At 46.0% G+C, this 20769-nt stretch overlaps 1 protein-coding gene across 2 annotated transcripts in view; it reads left to right on the forward strand.

The window, feature by feature from the left end:
* The window catches only part of CUL9 (cullin 9), a 2881018-nt gene that overhangs the window by 1693172 nt on the left and 1167077 nt on the right, over nucleotides 1–20769 (forward strand). For both annotated transcript variants that reach the window (XM_044060287.1, XM_044060293.1), the window contains exon 23: nucleotides 7234–7416. In XM_044060287.1, coding sequence (XP_043916222.1) covers nucleotides 7234–7416 — 183 coding nt within the window. The remainder of the gene's footprint in view (nucleotides 1–7233; nucleotides 7417–20769) is intronic.

The following is a 20769-nucleotide window of genomic DNA, read 5'->3' on the forward strand; positions in this document are numbered from 1 at the left end:
CTGCAAGTATTTCTGCTTCTTGAACTGTTTTAAACTGTTTAAAGTTGTTTTTGCACCTACACTTTTAAAGTTTGTCCTGTTTGTTGCATTTACCTGTTGAGGCTACACACTCAAGTGTGCTAGCCTGTGTTACATATTTATTGCATTTTCCTGCTGTGCGTTGCAAAAAAAGAAAAAAAAAACAAAAAAGATTATCCTTGTTTCCCGTCTTTCCTGACCTAGAGTAGTCCAAATACAGGCTTTGCTGTATTCTGGACTTTTGGAAAGTTCTTGTGTTGCCCATTTCCTTTCTTGGATAAAGGGAGGCTTCTTTGTTCACCAGTGGCAATGGGGAGCTTAGAGCAGCCTATCTATCCCTGGAGGAGTGTTCCCAGCACAAGAATCTGGTAGTCTGTTGTCCGTTTTGGGCCAATTTCTAGCTCTTTCAAGTCCCCCTGTATAAAACCCGCGTTGGCGCGGCTTTGCGCGATTTTGCGCATAGTGCAGCTCCGCTTAATTGGGTTTAAACCATTCTCGGCTCCACAAAGTCTGCTCTTCACTTTTTCCCTTAGAACTGATATAGTTCTCATAATAAACACCCTATTCCTACTCTAAAGCCTGGCACTTGCTCACTAAAACAATTATACAAGTCAGCACTAAAAAATTAAAAGCACTACACCCTCACAAACTCCCCTTGAGTACCTTGTTCCCCACTGGCCCTTTTTTTCAATTATAAAGGAATTCCCAATACTATTCTAGCATGTCCAAAGGTCAGTTGTCAATCTCCTCTCTGGTCCAGCTGGTGAATCTGGGAATCTTGAGGCAATGTTACAACTGCCTCATGTACACAGACAACCCTCTCCTCCTCCTCCCAACAAATTCCAACACGTGAGAGAGATGCAACCATATAGCCAAACTGGAGGCTAAGCTCTCTCAACTCAGTACTGGCGTAACCAGTCAGGAGGAGAAGGAAACCACACTCACTACAATTCCAGTCTCACATAGACCTACCACGACAGCAAACCAAACACATAAACACACAAAAACATACTCGGAGGCTCTAAATAAAAATCTGCCTAAGCAGCAGAGACCTCCAAAGCAGACACCCAAGCAACCGCTACAACAAAACACATGCAACACATAGCTCACAAAGCCAGTGTGCCGAACAGTCTCAGCCCTTAAGGCTAAACAACACACCTGATACACTTGTAATAGGTGACTCTATCGTCAGGCACACTGACGTCCCGCTCACCAGGCTGAACAAGGAGAAGGTCACGGTGAGCTGCCTGTCGGGCGCTAGGATTTGCCACATAACACAAGCACTCAGATCACTCCAAGGCAAGTGCAAATATGACTCAGTCATTGTCCATGCTGGTGTGAATGACCTGAGACGTACCTCCCTGGACTACATGAAAAGAGACATAGAGGAGCTCTCTGAGCATGTAGCCCAGGCCGGTATGACCCTGACCTTGAGTAGCATCTTACCCTCACTAAGAATGATGCCACAATATGAAGACAAGATGATCAATTTCAACAATTGGCTTAAGTATTGGTATCATTGAAAGGGGATCCAATGCCTGTCAGCCTGGGATGACATGCTTGACAAGCCACGATGCTTCGCTAGGGAAGGCTTGCACCTGTCACCCCTGGGCTTTCGGATATTGGCAAAGGCTCTTGCCACCCCCATAGTGCCTTTTTTAGGCAAGGCTCAAAAGACAAACCCACCTCCATAGGTATCACAAGGGATAAGAAACTAAGAGTAATGCTACTCAACGCCAGAAGTCTAAACCTCAAGATGCACGCACTCGAAACTCTTCTTAGCCTGAAGAACATCGATATCTGTGCAGTAACAGAAACCTGGTTCAAAGCTCCCGAGAGCACCCCAGCACTACCAGGTTATACCTCATACCATGCTTTTCGGCCCCAAAACTTGGACCGAACCACAAACGGAGGGGGAGTATCATTATTCGTCAAAGATACCCACACCTCCAGGTTGGTGGCACAGCACGAAGCATCAGAGACTATCCATGTGCAACTAACAGTGGGTAAAACTGTCTTCCAGTTTATAGCCTGCTACAGACCACCCTCCCAAACCCAGGAACCCCACTCGGCCTTCCTGAGAACACTGGAAAATATGAACGTCTCTCCAAACACCATTATATTGGGCGACATCAGCTACCCAAACATAGACTGGGAGCATTACTCTAGCTCCAACACCCTAGCCCAAAGGTTCCTAGAATTTATAAACTCAAATGCTATGGAACAACTTGTTACCACTCCCACAAGAGGGGAAAACATACTGGACCTGATCATCACCAACATGGGGGCGCTATGCTCCAGACCAGAAGAGTATCCCTCACTGGTAAGATCAGACCATAAACTAATCTCACTGGATATTCACATCCTGACCCCACCCCCTGCCCAGAAAACCACAGTGAAAAACTTCTCTAAAGCAAATTTCACACTCCTCAAAACCGAGGTGGAATCCTTCAAAGCCCCCGGGCCTGTGGAAAATACAGCCCAGACCGCAGAATCCTTTATAAACGCATTCTAGGGCAGATAGCCTAGTATGAACCTGTGAACAACGCTACCGCGGCACCACTACTGTGGGTATACCATTTAATCCGGGTATGATTGGTAAATTCCAGTGTTTCTATTTTACTTTCATGTTTGTGGTATTTAAACCCAGCATTTGTGTGGGTTTGTACTTGTTTGCCCGCTGCGCACAGCTGCTGTGCTGTTTTAACCCTTTGCGAGGTATCTCAGTTGCATTGTGAGTAAGGCTTTCGCCTGCAGCTTCTGTATTGATTTTATCCAGCCCTACTCATATCTATCGATACTCTCCTCAGATAGTACCCACTATATTATCCCTGACATCTCTTCCACAGATTCTGATGACCATAGACAGACAATTTCCTATGGTTTCTCCTGCTTGTCTGGTTGCTATGGGCATCCTGAGACAGTGTAGCAACTGCCTTATGTACACAGACAACGCTTTACTACTACCACGTAGGAACACAATATGTGAGAGATGCAATCACATTAAGAACCTAGAATCCTTGCTGTGTCAGTCACAAGCCAGTACATCTGGCACTGAAAGGGTTGTCTGCACAAACACTACAAACACCACGCCTCTAACACCACCCACATCTGTACAACACGCTCCTACATATGCGGGAGTTCTCAACAAAAACATACCTAAACAAGAGACCTCCGAAGCAAAAACATGCACAGACATCACAACCCACTGCACTAAGCATCACACATAGTACACACGTCCGTCTCTCGCAGCCTCTGAGGCCCAACCACAAACCCAACATATTAGTCATAGGAGACTCTATCATGAGAAACACAGATGTGCCCCTCACCAGGCTAGACAAGAAGAAAGTCATGGTAAGTTGCTTGTCAGGTGCTAGAATCTGCCATATCATGCTTGCACACAAGTCTTAACACGTACTGTTATAACTCTGTCATAGTCCATGTTAGTGTGAATGACTTGAGATGTACCTCTCTGGACTATATGAAGAGACATGACTGAGCTTGCTGAATCTGTGTCCCAGGCAGATATGTCCCTACCCTTAAGCAGCATCCTACCATCACCCAGAGTGATACCTCAGTACAAACAAAATGATTGACTTTAACAATTGGCTTAATTTCTGGTGTCATTCCAAGGGGATCCAGTACCTGACATCCTGGGAGGACATGACTGACAGACCACAATGCTTTGCCAGAGATGACCTTCATCTGTCTACCCTGGGCTTTAGCCTTCTAGCAAAGGCTCCTGCCTCCCCCATAGTGCTTTTTTTAGGCAAAGTCATGAACACAAAATTTACCAACCTGAAAAATTCTTATAAACGAAATTTAAAGGTCATGCTGCTATAAAATGGTAGGAGTCTTAGCATGACACTGCACTCATTGCCAGCATTCCTTGCCCTGGAGGATGCTGACATTTGTGCAGTCACTGAAACCTAGTTCAAAGCTGTGGAGAGCACCCCAAATTTACCAGGTTCCTCGTCCTACCATACTTTCAGACCCCAAACGGATGGCTACAAAGCCAAAGGAGGTGAAGTTTCAGTATTTATCAAAGACATGCACACCTGCAGGCTGGTCAAATAGTATGACGCAATGGGGACATTCCAAATGCAGTTAACTGTTTACAAAACACCTACTTAAATCATAGCTAGCTACCGACCCCCAACCATGACTCAAGACGCCCACTTCACCTATCTGGACTTACTTGAATCCACCAAGATTCAATCTTCTACCCTGATCCTGGGTGACATTAACTACACAACCAGAGTGGAAGACCTATTCCTGCCCAAACATGAATGCCCAAAGATTCCTCGACTTTGTCAGTGCCATTGCATTGGATCAGCTGGTCGACACCCCTACGAGAGGTGAAAATATCCTGGACCTGGTCCTAACCAACATGAATAGCCACTGTAGCACTCCTACAGTGTCATCCTCCTAGGTAAGATCCAACTATAAAGCGATCATTTTTGAAGTCACCATACCCCCCCCCCCCCACTTGTCAGGGTCAAACGAAAAAACTTTTCCAAAGCTGACTACAGTCTCCTCACAGCAGGTATATGTAGCTTCACATCCACTGTCCCTTCATTTGGAACTAGCACTAATGTCCAATCCTACACCAAAAAAACTATATGGGCACCTACATAGCTGTATGGACTCAGCAATAACTGACAGGACCAAATCATCTTCCTCAAGGAAGAATAAACCTGTCCGTTGGACAGCAGCAATAAACAAATTCTATAATAGAAGGAAAAAATTGCTGTCCAGGGCCAAGAAGGAGAAGGTGCCAAGTTGGAAGCGATCTGTCCTTTGTCTGAACAAGCACATAAGGTCACTGGTGAAATCCTGTAAGGGTAAATTCAAGTCCAAATTGGCCACATCCACCGAGGGCAATCACAAGGCCTTCTTCACATATGTTTGCAATCTCAAAGGCAACACCCAAATCTGCTCTGAACTGGTGGCCAATAACACCACATACATAAACGCCATAGATATAGGCAACTGGCTGGCAGACAGGGTCAGTGAAAACTTCAACCCCCTGTCCCCCCCATCAGTAAACCAGGACATCCCCAGCACCTACCCCCCTCCCCTCGTCACCAGGGAGCAGGTCCTTAATGCCCTCTCAAAGGCAAAAAAATACAGTCTCAGTGGGACCCGATAACATCCCTGGCTGTATTCTACATGAACTCAGGCATGAGCTCTCAGCTCCATTAGACACTATATTCAACCAAAGCCTGAGCACCGGGTTCATCCCGGCTGAATGGAGGACAGCCACGGTCATCCCTCCACACAAAGGTGAAGCATCCACTGACTCAAGCAATTATAGGCCCATCAGCCTAACTAGCCTGATCTGCAAGGCCATGAAGCACATTATCATGGACCTTTTAAATAAGGACTTTGTCAACCTCCAAACGCTTGACCCCACACAGTTTGGTTTTGTCAAAGGGAGATTATGCCTGTTAAACTTGGTAGACTTCTTTGAAACGGTCACCAAAGCCATGAATGAGGGAAGACTGTGCACCTCCTACCTTGACCTAGCCAAAGCCTTTGACACTATTCCCCACTCGGGCATAATAGATAAACTCTCCCAGCTAGGCATCAACCCGTATGTTGCCAGATGAGTAGCTAACTGGCTCACTGGTAGAGCCCACTCAGTCAAAGTAGGGGAAGGCACCTCTGATAGTACACCCGTAATGAGGGATGTACCCCAAGGATTGTTCTTGGGGCCTGTACTGTTTGGGATATTCTTTTCTGAGGTGCAGGCCAAAACCAGTGGTCTGTGGCTGACCAAGTTTGCAGATGACTGCAAGCTGGGCACTTTCTTAAATTCCACTAGTGATATGAACATCCTCCAAGAGGGCCTTACCCAAACTAATGACTGGTGCCACAAGCATGGCCTCAAACTGAATGCCAAGGAATGCATCATTATCCCCTTTGGGGAAAATGTCACCCCCCACTAATCACACTAATAAAGTGCTAAGCTTGTAGTCAGTCATGAGGGACTTGGGCACCAGTCCCATTATTGAGTATAATGCTCCGTTCGGCATGTACCTTGCCAAGCACATGCAGCAGTTGGAGAGACCACTAGGTCTCAAACATATATCCTATACAGTTAGGCTCAAAGCCCCGTCCCCTCTACTCAGTCTCGTACAGACTGCTCAGAGGTGACCTGTGTCTGGCATACAAGGCCATTTCAGACCCAGCCTTGATGGAGTTGCTACATATCTACAAGACAAACTCCACTCATGCAACTTGCACGCAAGGCCTTAATCTGGTCTGCGACATTAATAGAACTTGTTGGCGGGGTAGATTTGTGTGCCAAAGGCTCCCCAATCTGTGGAATAGACTCCCTTTCCATGACAAGCAGAGCACCTCTTTAAGAGTAACCTGGACGACTAGATGGGAAACAGAAAATATATCCCTGGGATCCCACCTGTGTCCCTGCTGGACAGGGGAAACCAGTGCTGACTTTGAGGGAACATGGGCGAAATTCTTGGCTAGGCTTATAAGGGCCTCCGAGCCAATAGCCTAGTATCATCATCCTATGATCCTATGTATGATGCATGTCCATACAGACCATAGGAACATTTAATTCCCATGAATACAGATGTCAAGATGTTATCGTGTGCGTTCTCTCTCTCACAAGTTGCAGGTGACTCCTTGAGCGACATTGCTGTCTGCAGAGTTTACATGGTAAAGGGGGAATGGGATAAGGTTGTAGGTCTTTTGCATCACACACGGATGACTCACACCTGTGGACAGTTTGGAGTCTCTGATCCACCAGCTGCATGTCTTTAGAATGTGGAAGAAAACCAGAGCACCTGGGGAAAACCTGTGTGAACAAAGAAACAATTCTGCACAGAAGGCACCCCATTCACAAATCAAAACTGCACACCTCTTCTTGTGAGGCGACATCCATACCCACTGCACCACTGGCAATTTTGTTGTACCATGTAGTTAAATAATCTGTTCATTTCTTTAACTGGGTTGATATATAAAATGCGAAGTTTCTTCTCAGGCACAACTCCAGTTAACAGCAGAAGTGTTACCAGTTCTTGTATGTGTAATTGTCAAACAGTAGAGAAATGAAAAACAGCATTTTTTTAAGACAGTATGCCCTTTTGTTTTCTTTTAACTGTTTTTTTAACATCTAGCAGCTGTATATTTGCATAATTTTCATAATAATTTTCACAGAAAATAGCATATCTCTTTTTTTCCTTTCAGGTTAAGAAGTTTTTAGAATCATACTGGAATGACCCAGTGTTTGTAAAGGAATATTGTAATACATACGCAAAGTTGAAGAATGCCATGGAAGAACTGTTTGGGTTTCGAACGGCTTTTGTGTTAGCATTAAGGAAAGGTTTCTCTGCAGCATTGCTGCAGCTTTCCTTTCTCACAGCCATGCATGTAAGTACTTTTGCTGATATAACGAGCAGTTTAAGCTTTCTTTTCCATGAGCTAGATACTGTAATACATGTGCAAAATATGCATTTTCTTTGTGCGTATCTGTGTTTGTGATGCTGTAATGCAGAGAATTGGAATATGATGTTTGAGCTTAGATGTTCGTGTTTCACTGTTGCAGTCATTACACTTGGGTTATCCTGCTGGCAGGCTACCCGCAGTCGGCCTGAATTCCAAAGTTCTGGTCCGTCGGGTTGCTGTCGCCTCTTCCCTGATGTAAGTGCGCCAGGGGTATAAAAGATGCAGCCGATTCCATTTTCTTCAGTCTTTCTTGCTGCGCAGTGCCCGAAGCTAAAGCAGTTCGCAAGTGCCGGTCGGCCGACTCCTTAGATTTTCGAAATTGAATTTCAGATCCAAAGTCTTCTATAAAGCTAAGTACCCCAACCAGAATTCATAAAAAGCACAAGGAAAAAGAAAAGGACAGGCATCCGAGGTCCAAAACCGACGACAAAGCCTCTTCTAGGCCAGTTGCCGGTTCTCAGTGAGGCGCTTTCGCAGTCCCTGACACCCGCTACCTCAGAGCCACAGGCTGCCTCCGACTCCCACGTGGAAACAACTAGGCCTGTGGATACTCAAGGTATTGGGCCTTCGGACACTAATCCCTCAGATGGGTCCGGAGCCACTGAGCAGGCATCAGCTGCTGAGGGTGTTTTCAGACCTACACAGCTTTATATCAAGCCAACTTTAGCATTCAGGACAAAGACTAAAACAGTTTTAAAGACAAGGAAACAAGTACAGCATTCTCCAGGACAGACTTCCATGCCTAAGAAACAGATGCTCATAATGGCCAAAGACCTAATTACTTTGATCAGGGGTTCCCATTCCCCCCCTGATAAGAGGCCTAGATAAGATACTGAATATGATTCCTCTGATCAGGTTTCCATTTCCTCTGACTCCTCTTCAGAACAGGGATACTCTGTTCCTTCCTATGAGGATTTTGATGCTGAAGAATCTATTCCTTCAGCTTCTCCACCTGAGGATTACTCATTTGGGGAAACCCTGCATACCATGAGGGAGCATTTCCACTGGGAGAGCCAAGATTATTCAGATTCTAAGAAAAGGCTCAGAGACTTTCTTCTACTACCTCAGCACAGACCTCTTGCTATTCCACTTGTTCTAGACATTGTAGATGATGTATTTTCAGTGTCTGGCCTGTCTCCCGACACTTTACCTCCTGCACCTGTTAAGCCAGACAGATACTACAGGGTTCCAGATTCTCATAAATTTCTATATAAAAACCCTGCTGCCGACCCAGAAACTATTTCTCAGGGTCCCAAAGGGGTCAAGGCTGCTACTGCAAAAAACCCTGTCCCCTCAGATAGAGATTCTAGGGCACTGGACAGATGGGGGAAAAAGTTTACACTTCTGCTACCTTGGCTGTAAGGGCTTTAAATTGTCAGTTTCATATGCTTAAATATCAGCAATACTTAATGTCTCTGTTAAAACAGAAAATGTTGACAAATTCTGAATGTTCTGAGAACAAGGAATTGCAGGATTTATTGCATGCAGCTGAACAAGTGGGAAAACATACTTTGCAATGCGGTTATGATTCACTGGAGGCGTCTTGCAGAGCCGCTGTAACAGGTTCTGTTATTAGAAGGCAAGCTTGGTTAAAGGAACAGACTCTGCCTGATCATGTTAAAGCAAAATTATTGGATGCTCCATTACAACATGATACTTTGTTTGGTGTTAAGGCAGAAGAGGTGTTGAAGAAAATGGAGGATAAAGCTAAATCTATGCAGACAGTGAATGATTTCTTACAGGTACAGCCACCCAGATTTAGCAGGAACTGGCCTTCTAAGAAGTGGTCCTTTCCTGTGTCAGACAGGCCACAAAGAGGCAGATACAGATGCCCTAGAGGCAGACAAAACGGCCCCAGGGCTTGTACAGGCCAAAACAATGGGGAGCTTCTACCTCCAAAAGCGGAGAAGACAAATCACAGCCATATAGGAAACAGTTCCAATGACTTCACTCTGCCAGTGCCAAGCATTTATCTTTTGGCAGCACCGTTGGGGGAAAGCTAGCACTTTTTTTCACAAAATTGGCACATGATCACCCAGGACACATGGGTCCTAAATATAGTCTCTCAGGGTTACAGGTTCCACTTTCACACCCTTCCAAAGGCAAAAGGTATGCCAGACCTGCCACACAATCAATGGGCAAAGGCACAAAAACAAGTTTCATCTCTCATGGACATGAGGGCTATTCAGCCAGTGCCACAACAAGAGCAGGGACAAGGATTTTACTCAAGACTTTTCTTAGTACCAAGAAAGGACAACGCATGGAGACCAATTCTGGACCTGTCTATTCTAAATACTTTTCTGGACGTTCCGAAATTCAAAATGTTGACTCTGCAGCAGCTTCTGCCCATGCTGGGCAAGAAGGCTTGGCTTGTAACTTTGGACCTCAGAGGCATACCTGCATGTTCCAATCGGACAATCTTGCAGAAGATACCTCAGATTCATAGCTGGCTCAGTGCACTACCAATTCTCTGCACTGCCCTTTGACTTATCTGCTGCATCCAGGGTCTTCACAAAATGCCTAGCACCAGTAATTGCATTTTGCAAACAAAAAGGAATTCATATATATCCATACTTGGACGACTGCCTTATTCAAGCAGAGACCAAAGACATTCTACTAAAGCATCTGGCGTTTGTAAAAAGATTATTAATTTGCCTAGGGTACACAGTAAATGAAAATAAATCAAAACTAGTACCCTCTCAAGAGATAATATTCCTGGGTGCAAGCTTAAATACAACTGCCCAGATGGCTTATCTCACGCCAGACAAACAAAGGCAACTGACTTCTTACTTCGAAAGCATGGCAACAAAGACCCAGTTATCTGCAAGAAAAATTCTGCAGGCTCTGGGCTACATGGCCTCCTGCATTCTGCTAATTCCATATGCAAGACTGCATATGAGGAAACTACAATGGTATCTAAAAAGTGTTTGGACTCAACATTGCCACAGCCTGGAATCATTAATTTCACTCATTCCCTGCCTGCAACAGGAGTTTCGATGGTGGGCACAGGCCTGTCACCACAACAAGGGACAGCCATTCACTTTACCCACAGCCAGGCAAACACTAACAACAGATGCATCAGATTATGCCTGGGGGGCCCATATGGCAGGAAATGTATTCAGGGCACATGGCCCCCAAGCCAAAGGCATCTTCACATCAATCAAAAAGAGATGCTAGCTGTACAAAATGCCCTGACAGCCTTCAAGGACCTACTTCATCCAGGACAGCTGCTTATAAAGACGGACAACACCACACTTATGTGATACATAAACAAGCAGGGGGGGGCACACATTACTACCCCCTCTGCAGACAAGCCATGATTTTGTGAAGCACAGCATTGACCTACCAAGTACACTTGCAAGCACAATTCCTGCCAGGAAAAACAAATGCTCTGGCAGATGAACTAAGCAGAAACCTCACAGATCCTTACGAGTGGATACTAGATCCACAAATCTTCAGCATGATAACAAGGAAATGGGGATGCCCAGACATAGATCTTTTTGCCTCCCCTCACAACTGCCAACTTCAGAGATTCCGCACAAGGACTTATCACAAACTAGCATGGAAAGTGGATGCCTTGTCATTCAGCTGGAACAACCTTACAGTATATGCCTTTCCTCCACTGCCTCTCCTCCCCAAGGTACTCCTAAAGGTCAGACAAGAGAAGCCACAAATGATGCTAATTGCCCCAGATTGGCCACGCCAACACTGGTACCCAATCCTAAGGAGCTTGTCCCAAGGCCCAGCCTGGACATTGCCTCAAATTCCTCATTTACTGACCTAACAAAACAATCAGATCCTGCACAGCCAACTCAGAACCCCAAATCTAGCTGCATGGCTGATAGTGTAACCATTCAGAATACACCTCTGTCTAAAGCGGTTATGGATGTTATTTTGGAGGCCAGGAGACTCAGCACCAGGAAATCTTATGCAGAAAAATGGAAGAGATTCCGTGCTTGGAGCCAGGCACAAGGAATTGACACGCTTGTTCCAAATATACCTCAGATTTTACAATATCTAACTGAGATGCTGGACAAAGGCCTATCCTTCTCATCAATTAAGATCAATGCCTCTGCCATTTCAGTTCATTACAATATAGACCCACCTATTTTTTCACATCCATTGCTTAGGCAGTTCCTCAGCGGGGCCAAAAACATAAGACCTCCAAGGAGAGCACCAGTACCTGCATGGGACATCAATTTTGTCTTGGAAAAACTCACACTGCCTCCTTTCGAGCCAGCCAATACAGCTGAGATAAAATTCTTATGGAAAACAGCTCTGCTCCTAGCAATAACTTCAGCAAGAAGAGTCTCAGAGTTACAGGCATTAATGGCTGTGGAACCTTTTATTATCTTCCATCCGGACAGGGTTTCCCTAAGGACAAACCCAACATTTATGCCTAAGGTAGTGTCCAATGTGGCTCTTAACCAAACCATTCATTTGCCTACTTTTTTCCCAAACCCACAGAATAAAGGAGAGAGACTTCTGTATTCTTTGGACATACACAGACAGCTACGCTTCTACTTGGACAAAACTAAAGCTTTCAGAAAGACTGAGCAACTTTTAGTGGCATATGCTGCAGGATCACAAGGAAAGGCCATCTCAAAGCAGACTATTTCAAAATGGATAGGACACTGCATACGTTTCTGCTATTCACAACATGGTAAGTCAGTGCCTAAGTGCATTAGACCACATTCTACCAGGGCAGCAGCCACCTCAGCACCCTTCCTCACAGGAGTACCAACCAAGGATATTTTGGAGGCTTCAACTTGGACTTCAGTGCACACTTTTACTAAGCACTACCACTTACCTCTTTACTCTAAATCCAGAGAAGGCTTTGCCAGTGCAGTTCTGCAGGGCCTTATAGCCACTCCTAGTTCTATTTAGACCCAGCCGCCCAACCTCAGCTTTGGGATTCAGCTTAAGTGTAATGACTGCAACAGTGAAACACGAACATAGAACAGTTGTGTACCTACCATAAATGTAGATGTTAGAGTGTATTCATTGTTGCAGTCCGGGTTACCCACCCACCATCCCCGTTTCTTTGCTGGGACTTATCTGTACTTCTCTATCCTATACAAACTATATGGTGTATTTGCTTGTAGATGAAGGTATTGTTTATTTTAGTGCATGCTTTTATAAGCAATGTTTTTTTAGCCTACCCTTTTGGGGGGCACCTGACATCTGGGGCAAGAATAACTGAAGAAAATGGCGTCGGCTGCATCTTTTATACCCCTGGTGCACTGACGTCAGGGAAGAGGCGACAGCAACTGATGCCGGACCAGGACTTTGGAATTCAGGCCGACTGCAGATAGCCTGCCAGCAGGATAACCCAAATGTAATGACTGCAACAGTGAATACACTCGAACATCTACATTTATGGTAGGTACACAACTGTACTTTTTCTTTTATCGTGGATGTCTGTTGTCACGGAAGTCTGCATCCATTATTTAAAAAACAAACAAGGCTGCAGTGCAAACATTTCTGCCTCTACGTGTCACCTGGTAGTGTAATTTGGTACTGTGCTCAGCATCTGCATGAATATATTAGCTGTGGGTATCAAAGTTAAGACTGTTAGATGCGCTGTATTTCATACATTGCAATTTGTTGTAACCTTGCTTTCATTTTCTAAGCATCTTTCTTAAATCATCACATTTAAGCTGTAACATGAGATGTTAAGTTGTATATCTCGCCTTCATTCTTGCTGGTTGGGATTGGAGCCGATCCTCGGCTCTGACTCGGCCATCTTGGATAGCTCGAGAGCTGTTTACTGGCTCGAAGCTACCCCTTATCCCGTAATGCCTAGCGATAGCTACCCAGATCTCATTTGCCGCTTCAGCTGCGAGGGTGTTGTTTTTCTGGCTCAGGCTCGTATATTAACTTTTTGTGTAAACTTTTCTATAAAATTTAAATTTTTTTTCTAGTATCTTTCTATTTAGACTTAGTGATACGTGTTGTGGTTATTAGTTTCTATAGTCTCTTCTTTATAGAAGTTGTTTAAGTTAGAGTTTTCTCCTCATCCCTAGGTTAGCCGTTTAACTTAGAGGCTCTCCTATTGTTTTTCTAGGTTAGTCGTTTAACTTACAGGCTCTCCTATTGCCATTAAAAAAAAAAAAAAAAAACTTTATATTATATCTTAGGTTTCCCTTATAGATAGTATTAGTGTGTTTTTTGTCTAGTTTAATACTATTTTTCTCTTTGCCTGTATTAAATTAAGTTAGTCTTCCTTTTTTGTCAGTACAGCATGTCTAAGGAAGCTAAGGTTTCTGGTTTTAAGAAGTGTAACTCATGCTGTCAGAAAATGTCTCTGACAGATGGGCACACTAGTTGCGTCTATTGTTTAGGCGCTGTTCACCTGCAGGACTCTTGTTCTATTTGCCATGCTTTTAGTCCTAGAGTCCTGCAGGAGCATAAAAATAAACTGATTCTCAGGGGGTCTGCTAAAACCCCAGGATTCACAGGCAAAGAGTTCACAGCCAGTGAAATCCCCAAAATCCACTAAGCCGTCGGCTCCACTCTCGGTACAGGATTTTCCTTCAATGTCGGTTCCGGCTGGCACCAACAAGACAACCTCCCCGTCGGCTCCATCAGAAATTTCGGAGCTGTCGCGGAGCCACAAGAGGCTGAGGTCCCCTTCCCTAGAGTCTGTGCATTCAGCTCCTCTGTCCCCGTTACTTCAAAGTGAGCATAGCCACCGATCCTCTCACTCCTCTCGATCCTCTAGGCTGTCGGATCACAATGTGGAGAGAGTAGTCAGTAGGTTGCTAAAGTCGCAGGCACTAGCTAAATTATTGTCCAGCCCTCCTCAACAGGTCTCTGCTCCATCTACGTCACTTGATGTTCCTCCTCCGACTCCATTGAGTTCGAAGCCGGAGTTCGTTGGGGTTCGAGTAGTGGAACTGTGGGCTCCGATAACTGTATCCCCTTCTGTTCCAATGTCTGCTCCGATTACCTCGGTGGTTTCTTCCATTGAGGGATCTGGGCACCGGGGCTCCCTCGTCAGCTCCGAGGGGGCGAGTGGCATCGGACCCTTGTCTGACCCCATTCTCCCTCTTGGAGCTTCGGCACAGGTGAGCTTGGCTCCTACATTGGACTCGGAGCCGCCCCCTTCTTTGGAACCGGAGCTTTCTTTGCCTCTTGGCCAGGGACGCCTTTGAGGTCATGCGGAGTGTACTGTCCCCTGAGTCAGCTCCACTACCGGCCCCACCGGCTCCGTCCCCCGTAGTGCCTGTGCCAACCTCTACTCCTCCAGACCCTAAGCGTAGGGAACTGATGCTCCAGGACACACCATTGGGTGTTTCCTCTTCTTCCGATTCCTCCCCGGATCACTCAGAGGAGCCCCCTCGGAAGAAGAAGTGCAAGAGGAAGCACATTGTCTCCCCTGAGTCTGTCACATCTGTGACAGACTTAGATGATTCGGAAGGGTCCCCGAGATCCCCCTCTGAAGAGGTTTCCTTCTCGGACATCCTGGAAATGCTTAGGCAGAGGGGGACCTGGAATCCCCTAGCCCCTACAGAGGATGAGTCTGTATTCCTGGATGCTTTTTGTTCCCGACCTTCCACCTCCTGGGTTTCTCCGCCTTTCGATCCACTTATGACAGTAGTGGCTCGAAAGGCTTGGTCAGCTCCGGATACAGTGGAACCAACTCTGAGGAGACCTGGTAAGTTCATTACAGCACCCCAGGATAAGCAATTCCTTTCTAAAGGTGTTCCTGTTGATGCCATGGTGGTAGCAGCAGCCACCAAAAAAGAGTTAGCAGAGATCTCGTCATCTGTCCATTCCCCTAACAAGGAGTCTAGGACGATGGACAGATACGTGAAGTGAATGTTTGCTTCAGCGACCTTCTCCATGAGGTCAATGAATGACCTATGTCATTTTACTCCACTTCAAAGGGATCTCCTTAAAGAGCTTGGAGATGCCCTTCAAGATTCTACAGCTGAGGGGAGTACAAGCCAAAGTAGCTTCCCAGCTAGTGATGCTTAATTCTGTAGTTAACTCTTCCATGAGGCTCATTTCCTATGCAGCCGATGGGACGAGTAGAGCCGCGGGCACCGGTGTGGCCCTTAGGAGGCATGCGTGGATGCGGCTGTGTAACTTTTCAGAACCCTTTTGAGCGTCCTTCACCAATACCTGCTTTGATGGCTCCTTTCTTTTTGGGCCACAGATGAAAGACAAGTTAACTAGGTGTGAGCAAGAAGGCAAGACTCTCTCTGCCGTGGAAGTCTGTTTTTCCACTCCCTTGAGACCTTACCCCAAAGGTCAGAAGAGTGGTAAGATGTGGTTCCGTAAATCTCAGGGAGCCTTGCCTGACACACGTAGTGATTTTTCCTCCAGAGGCAGGGGGGGAAACGATAACAATAGATGCCGCCCTCTTGGCAGAGGGGGTTCGCGGGACCAGGGCAACAGAGAATCTTTCTCTGATAAGCCCTTCCAGCATCCGTGAAGGGTTGCCTGGCTGCTCACCTGTGGAGGCAGTCGGGGGAAGACTTTCACTGTACCCAAAAGCCTGGCAAAATTTAACAGAAGACAGATGGGTGCGGTTCATTATATCCGGAGGTTACAAAATTCCCTTCCATCAAACACCCTTACCATCAAAGAAAATCCTTCCAGACGTTCCACCCAATCTGAAGGAACAAGCAGTAATAGAAGTTTCAAAACTGGAAAAAAGAGCCATCCAGGAAGTCCCCTCAGACCAGCACGGATCTGGAACTTACTCAAGGTTCTTTTTGGTACCGAAAAAGACAGGGGACTTGAGACCGATTGTGGATCTTTGCAGACTAAACAGGTCTGTTCAAAGAACAAAGTTTCGGATGGTCACGCTACAGTCCATTCTACCCTTTCTGGGTCAGGACAATTGGATGTGCTCGATAGATCTTCAGGACACGTATTACCATATCAAGATGGACAGGCGCTCCAGGAGATATCTTCGCTTCCTGGTGGGGGCTAGTTATTACCAGTTCAGAGCTGTGCCATTTGGTCTCACCACAGCCCCCAGGGTGTTCACCAAATGTATGGCAGTGATCACAGCTCACCTGAGACGTCAAGGATTCCAGGTGTTTCCATCTCTAGACGACTGGCTCCTCACTGCTACCACCAGGCATCAACTCCTACAAGCCCAGGATTATACAGTCTCAATCTGCACCCAGCTAGGCATTACAATAAATTTTTGAAAAATCTGCCTTGTTGCCCTGTCAATCTATCACTTACATAGGAGCAGACTTAGACACAAGGGATATGTTTGCAAGGCTACCACTAGAAAGGGTGTCAGCAATTCGTCAGCAAGTACTAATTCGAATGCAGAGCAAAAGGATCCAAGTCAGGTACATCCTTCAAACTCTGGGCTCTATGGCAGCTGCCATTCTTCTAATACCACTAGCATGCTTTCACATGAGGATTCTTCAGTGGCTTCTTTTCACGCAGTGGTCTTTCCAAGAGCTACCCATGACTCACATGATCCTGATCATGGAGGCATGCAAAAGACACCTTTCTTGGTGGATGGTCTCCCCACTAGTTACTCAGGGCAGACCTTTCATACAACCCCCTCCGGTAGCCACAGTGACAACAGACGCCTCCCTGATAGGTTGGGGGGGGGGGCATTATCTGGGCAGGACAGTCCAAGGCACTTGGCAACCTCACGAGTACCATCTGCACATAAATGTCCTAGAAATGAGAGCTGTGCTCCTAGCGTTGCAAGCTCTTCAAGACTCTCTTCCTTCCGGGACCATTGCAATTCAAACAGACAACATGTCAGTGGTGTGGTACATCAACAAGTAGGGCGGAACCAGATCCTACCCCCTGTGTCGAGAAGCACTCAGACTCTGGCAGTGGGCAATTTCCTCCCAACGTTTTCTAATTGCAGCGCACATCCCTGGGAGGTCCAGCGTCATAGTGGACAAGCTCAGCAGAGTTATCCTCATGCCTCACGAGTGGTCTCTGAATCAGGAAGTTGCTAATCTTATTTTCCGCAAATGGGGACAGCCTTGCTGCAACCTTTTTGCCACCCCCTTCAACAGCAAATGCAGCAACTACTTCTCCCGCTTCCAGGTCACATACCCAGAGTCGCTGTAGTCCACGATTGTCCTCAGGGACTTCTTTATGCCTTTCCTCCATTTCCCCTGATACCAAAACTCATACAGAAAGCAATACCGTTGGGTTGCAGAATGATCCTCATTGGCCCCTACTGGCCTCAACAGATATGGATGTTCTTTGTGTTTCACTGTTGCAGTCATTACACTTGGGTTATCCTGCTGGCAGGCTACCCTCAGTCGGCCTGAATTCCAAAGTCTAGGTCCAGCGTCGGTTGCTGTCGCCTCTTCCCTGACATCATTGCGCCAGGGGTATAAATGATGCAGCCGACGCCATTTTCTTCAGTCTTTCTTACCGCACGGTGCCCGAAGCATAAGCAGTTTGCAAGTGTCGGTCAGCCGACTCCTGAGATTTTCGTGTCCGAATTTCAGATCCGAAGTCTTCATTAAAAGCTAAGTACCCCATTGGGGAAACTTTTTCCTTGCTCCAGACCGATGTCAGAAAAAGTTAACAATTGTATTTCATGTGGGAAGCAAATACCTCATAAGGACTTTCATTCTTACTGTATTCCTTGCCTAGGCCCTGACCACTATGTTGCTAGTTGTTGGTTTTCTGCTAGATTTAACCAACGCACTATTAAGCGTTGGTACGATTTTGCATTACATTACTTTGGCAGAAGATTTAATTATACGATGTTGTTGGATAGCCATCCGACTACTGGAATTCCCAAGAAACGAAAGGAAAAAGAAAAGGACAGGCATCCGAGGTCCAAAACAGACGAAGCTTCTTCTAAGCCAGTCGCCGGTTCTCAGTGAGGCGCCTTTGCAGCCCCTGACACACGCTACTTTGGACCCGCAGGCCACTACCGACTCCCACGTGGAGTCGACTAGGCCGCTGGAAGCTCAAGGTATTGGACCTTCAGAGACTATTCCCTCAGATGGGTCCAGAGCTGCTGAGCAGGCATCAGCTTCTGAGGGTGTTTTCAGACCTACTCAGTTGTATATTAAAATGACTTCAGCTTCAAAGGCAAAGACTAAAGCACCTTTAAAGACAAAGAAACATGTACAACAGCCTCATGGACAGGCCTCCATGCCCAAAAAACTGATGCTCAAAATGACCGAAGACTTCATTACTTTGATCAGGGGTTCTCATCCCCCTCCTGATAAAAGGCCTAGGCAAGAGACAGAATATGAATCTTCAGATCAGGTTTCCATTTCTTCTGATTCCTCTTCTGATCAGGAATACTCTCTTCCTCCCTATGATGATTCTGATGCTGAAGAATCTATCCCTTCAGCCTCTCCTCCTGAGGATTACTCTTTTGGGGAAACTTTGCATACCATGAGGGAGCATTTCCACTGGGAGAGCCAAGATTTTTCAGAATCTAGGAAAAGGCTCAGAGACTTCCTTTTACTACCACAACACATGCCCCTAGCTATTCCCCCTTTGTTAGACATTGTAGATTATGTATTTTCAGAGTCCAGTTTGACCCCTGACTACTTACCTCCAGTTAAGCCAGACGGTACTACAGGGTTCCTGACTCTCTCAAATTCCTTTTCAAAAACCCTGCTGCTGACCCAGAAACTCTCTCTCAGGGTCCCAAAGGGATCAAGTCTTCTGCTGCAAAAAACCCTACCCTCTCAGACAGGGATTCTAGGGCACTGGACAGATGGGGAAAAAAGATTTACATTTCTGCTACCTTGACTATAAGGGCTTTAAATTGTCAGTTTCATATGCTCAAATATCAGCAATATATTATGTCACTGCTTAAACAGAAAATGTTGATAAATTCTGAATGTGCAGAAAACAAAGAAATGCAGGATGTTCATAGTGTTTCACTGTTGCAGTCATTACTCTTGGGTTATCCTGCTGGCAGGCTACCCACAGTCGGCCTGAGTTCCAAAGTCCTAGTCTGGTGTCGGTTGCTGTCGCCTCTTCCCTGACGTCGATGCGCCAGGGATATAAACAATGCAGCCGACGCCATTTTCTTCAGTCTTTCTTGCCGCGCAGTGCCCGAAGCAAAAGCAGTTCGCAAGTGCCGGTCGGCCGACTCCTGAGATTTTCAAATCCGAATTTCAGAACCGAAGTCTTCATTAAAGCTAAGTACCCCGTTGGGGAAACTTTTTTCTTGCTCCACACTGATGTCAGAAAAAGTCAACAACAAGCAAATACCTCATAAGGATTTTCACTCTTACTGTATTCCTTGCCTAGGCCCTGACCACAACATTGCTAGCTGTCGGTTTTGTGCTAGATTTAACCAACGCACTATTAAGCGTCGCTTTCGATTTTGCATTTCATTACTTTGGCCAAAGGTTTAATTATATAATGCCATCGGAACAGCCGACGACTGGAGTTTACAAAAAACGCAAGGACAAGGAAAAGGATAGGCATCCGAGGTCCAAAACCAATGACGAGGCCTCCGTTAGGCCAGTCGCCGGTTCTCAGTGAGGCGCTTTCACAGCCCCTGGTGCCCCCTACCTCAGAGCCACAGGCCGCTTCTGACTCCCACGTGGAGCCGACTGGGCCTCTGGATACTCAAGGTATTGGGCACTCGGAAGTCATTCCCTTAGATTGGTCCGGAGCCGCTGAGCAGGCATCGACTTCTGAGGGTGTCTTCAGTCCTACACAGTTATATGTTAAACCATCTTCAGCTTCAAAGACTAAAGCAGCTCTAAAGACAAAGAAACAAGTACAGCATTCTTCTACTCAGACTTCCATGCCTAAAAAACAGATGCTTAAAATGGCCGAAGACCTAATTACTTTGATCAGGGGTTCCCATCCCCCTCCTGATAAGAGGCCTAGGCAAGAGATAGAATATGATTCTTCTGATCAGGTTTCTATTTCCTGTGATTCCTCTTTTGAACAGGATTATTCTATTCCTCCCTATGAGGATTCTGATGCTGAATAATCCATTCCTTCAGCCTCTCCTCCTGAGGATTATTCTTTTGGGGAAACACTGCATACCATGAGGGAGCATTTCCACTGGGAGAGCCAAGATTACTCAGAATCTAAGAAAAGGCACAGAGACTTTCTGCTATTACCTCAGCACAGCCCCCTTTGGTATTCCACCTGTTCTACACATTGTAGATGATGTATTTTCAGAGTCTGGCCTGTCCCCTGACTCTTTACCTCCTGCTAAGCCTGACAGATACTACAGGGTCCCAGATTCTCATAAATTCCTATATAAAAACCCTACTGCTGACCCAGAAACTATATCTCACGGTTCCAGAGGGGTCAAAGCTTCCACTGCAAAAA

This window comes from Protopterus annectens, chromosome 1.part0 (genome assembly GCF_019279795.1).
Source record: "Protopterus annectens isolate FY-2018-M chromosome 1.part0, PAN1.0, whole genome shotgun sequence".
Classification (NCBI taxonomy): domain Eukaryota; kingdom Metazoa; phylum Chordata; order Ceratodontiformes; family Protopteridae; genus Protopterus; species Protopterus annectens.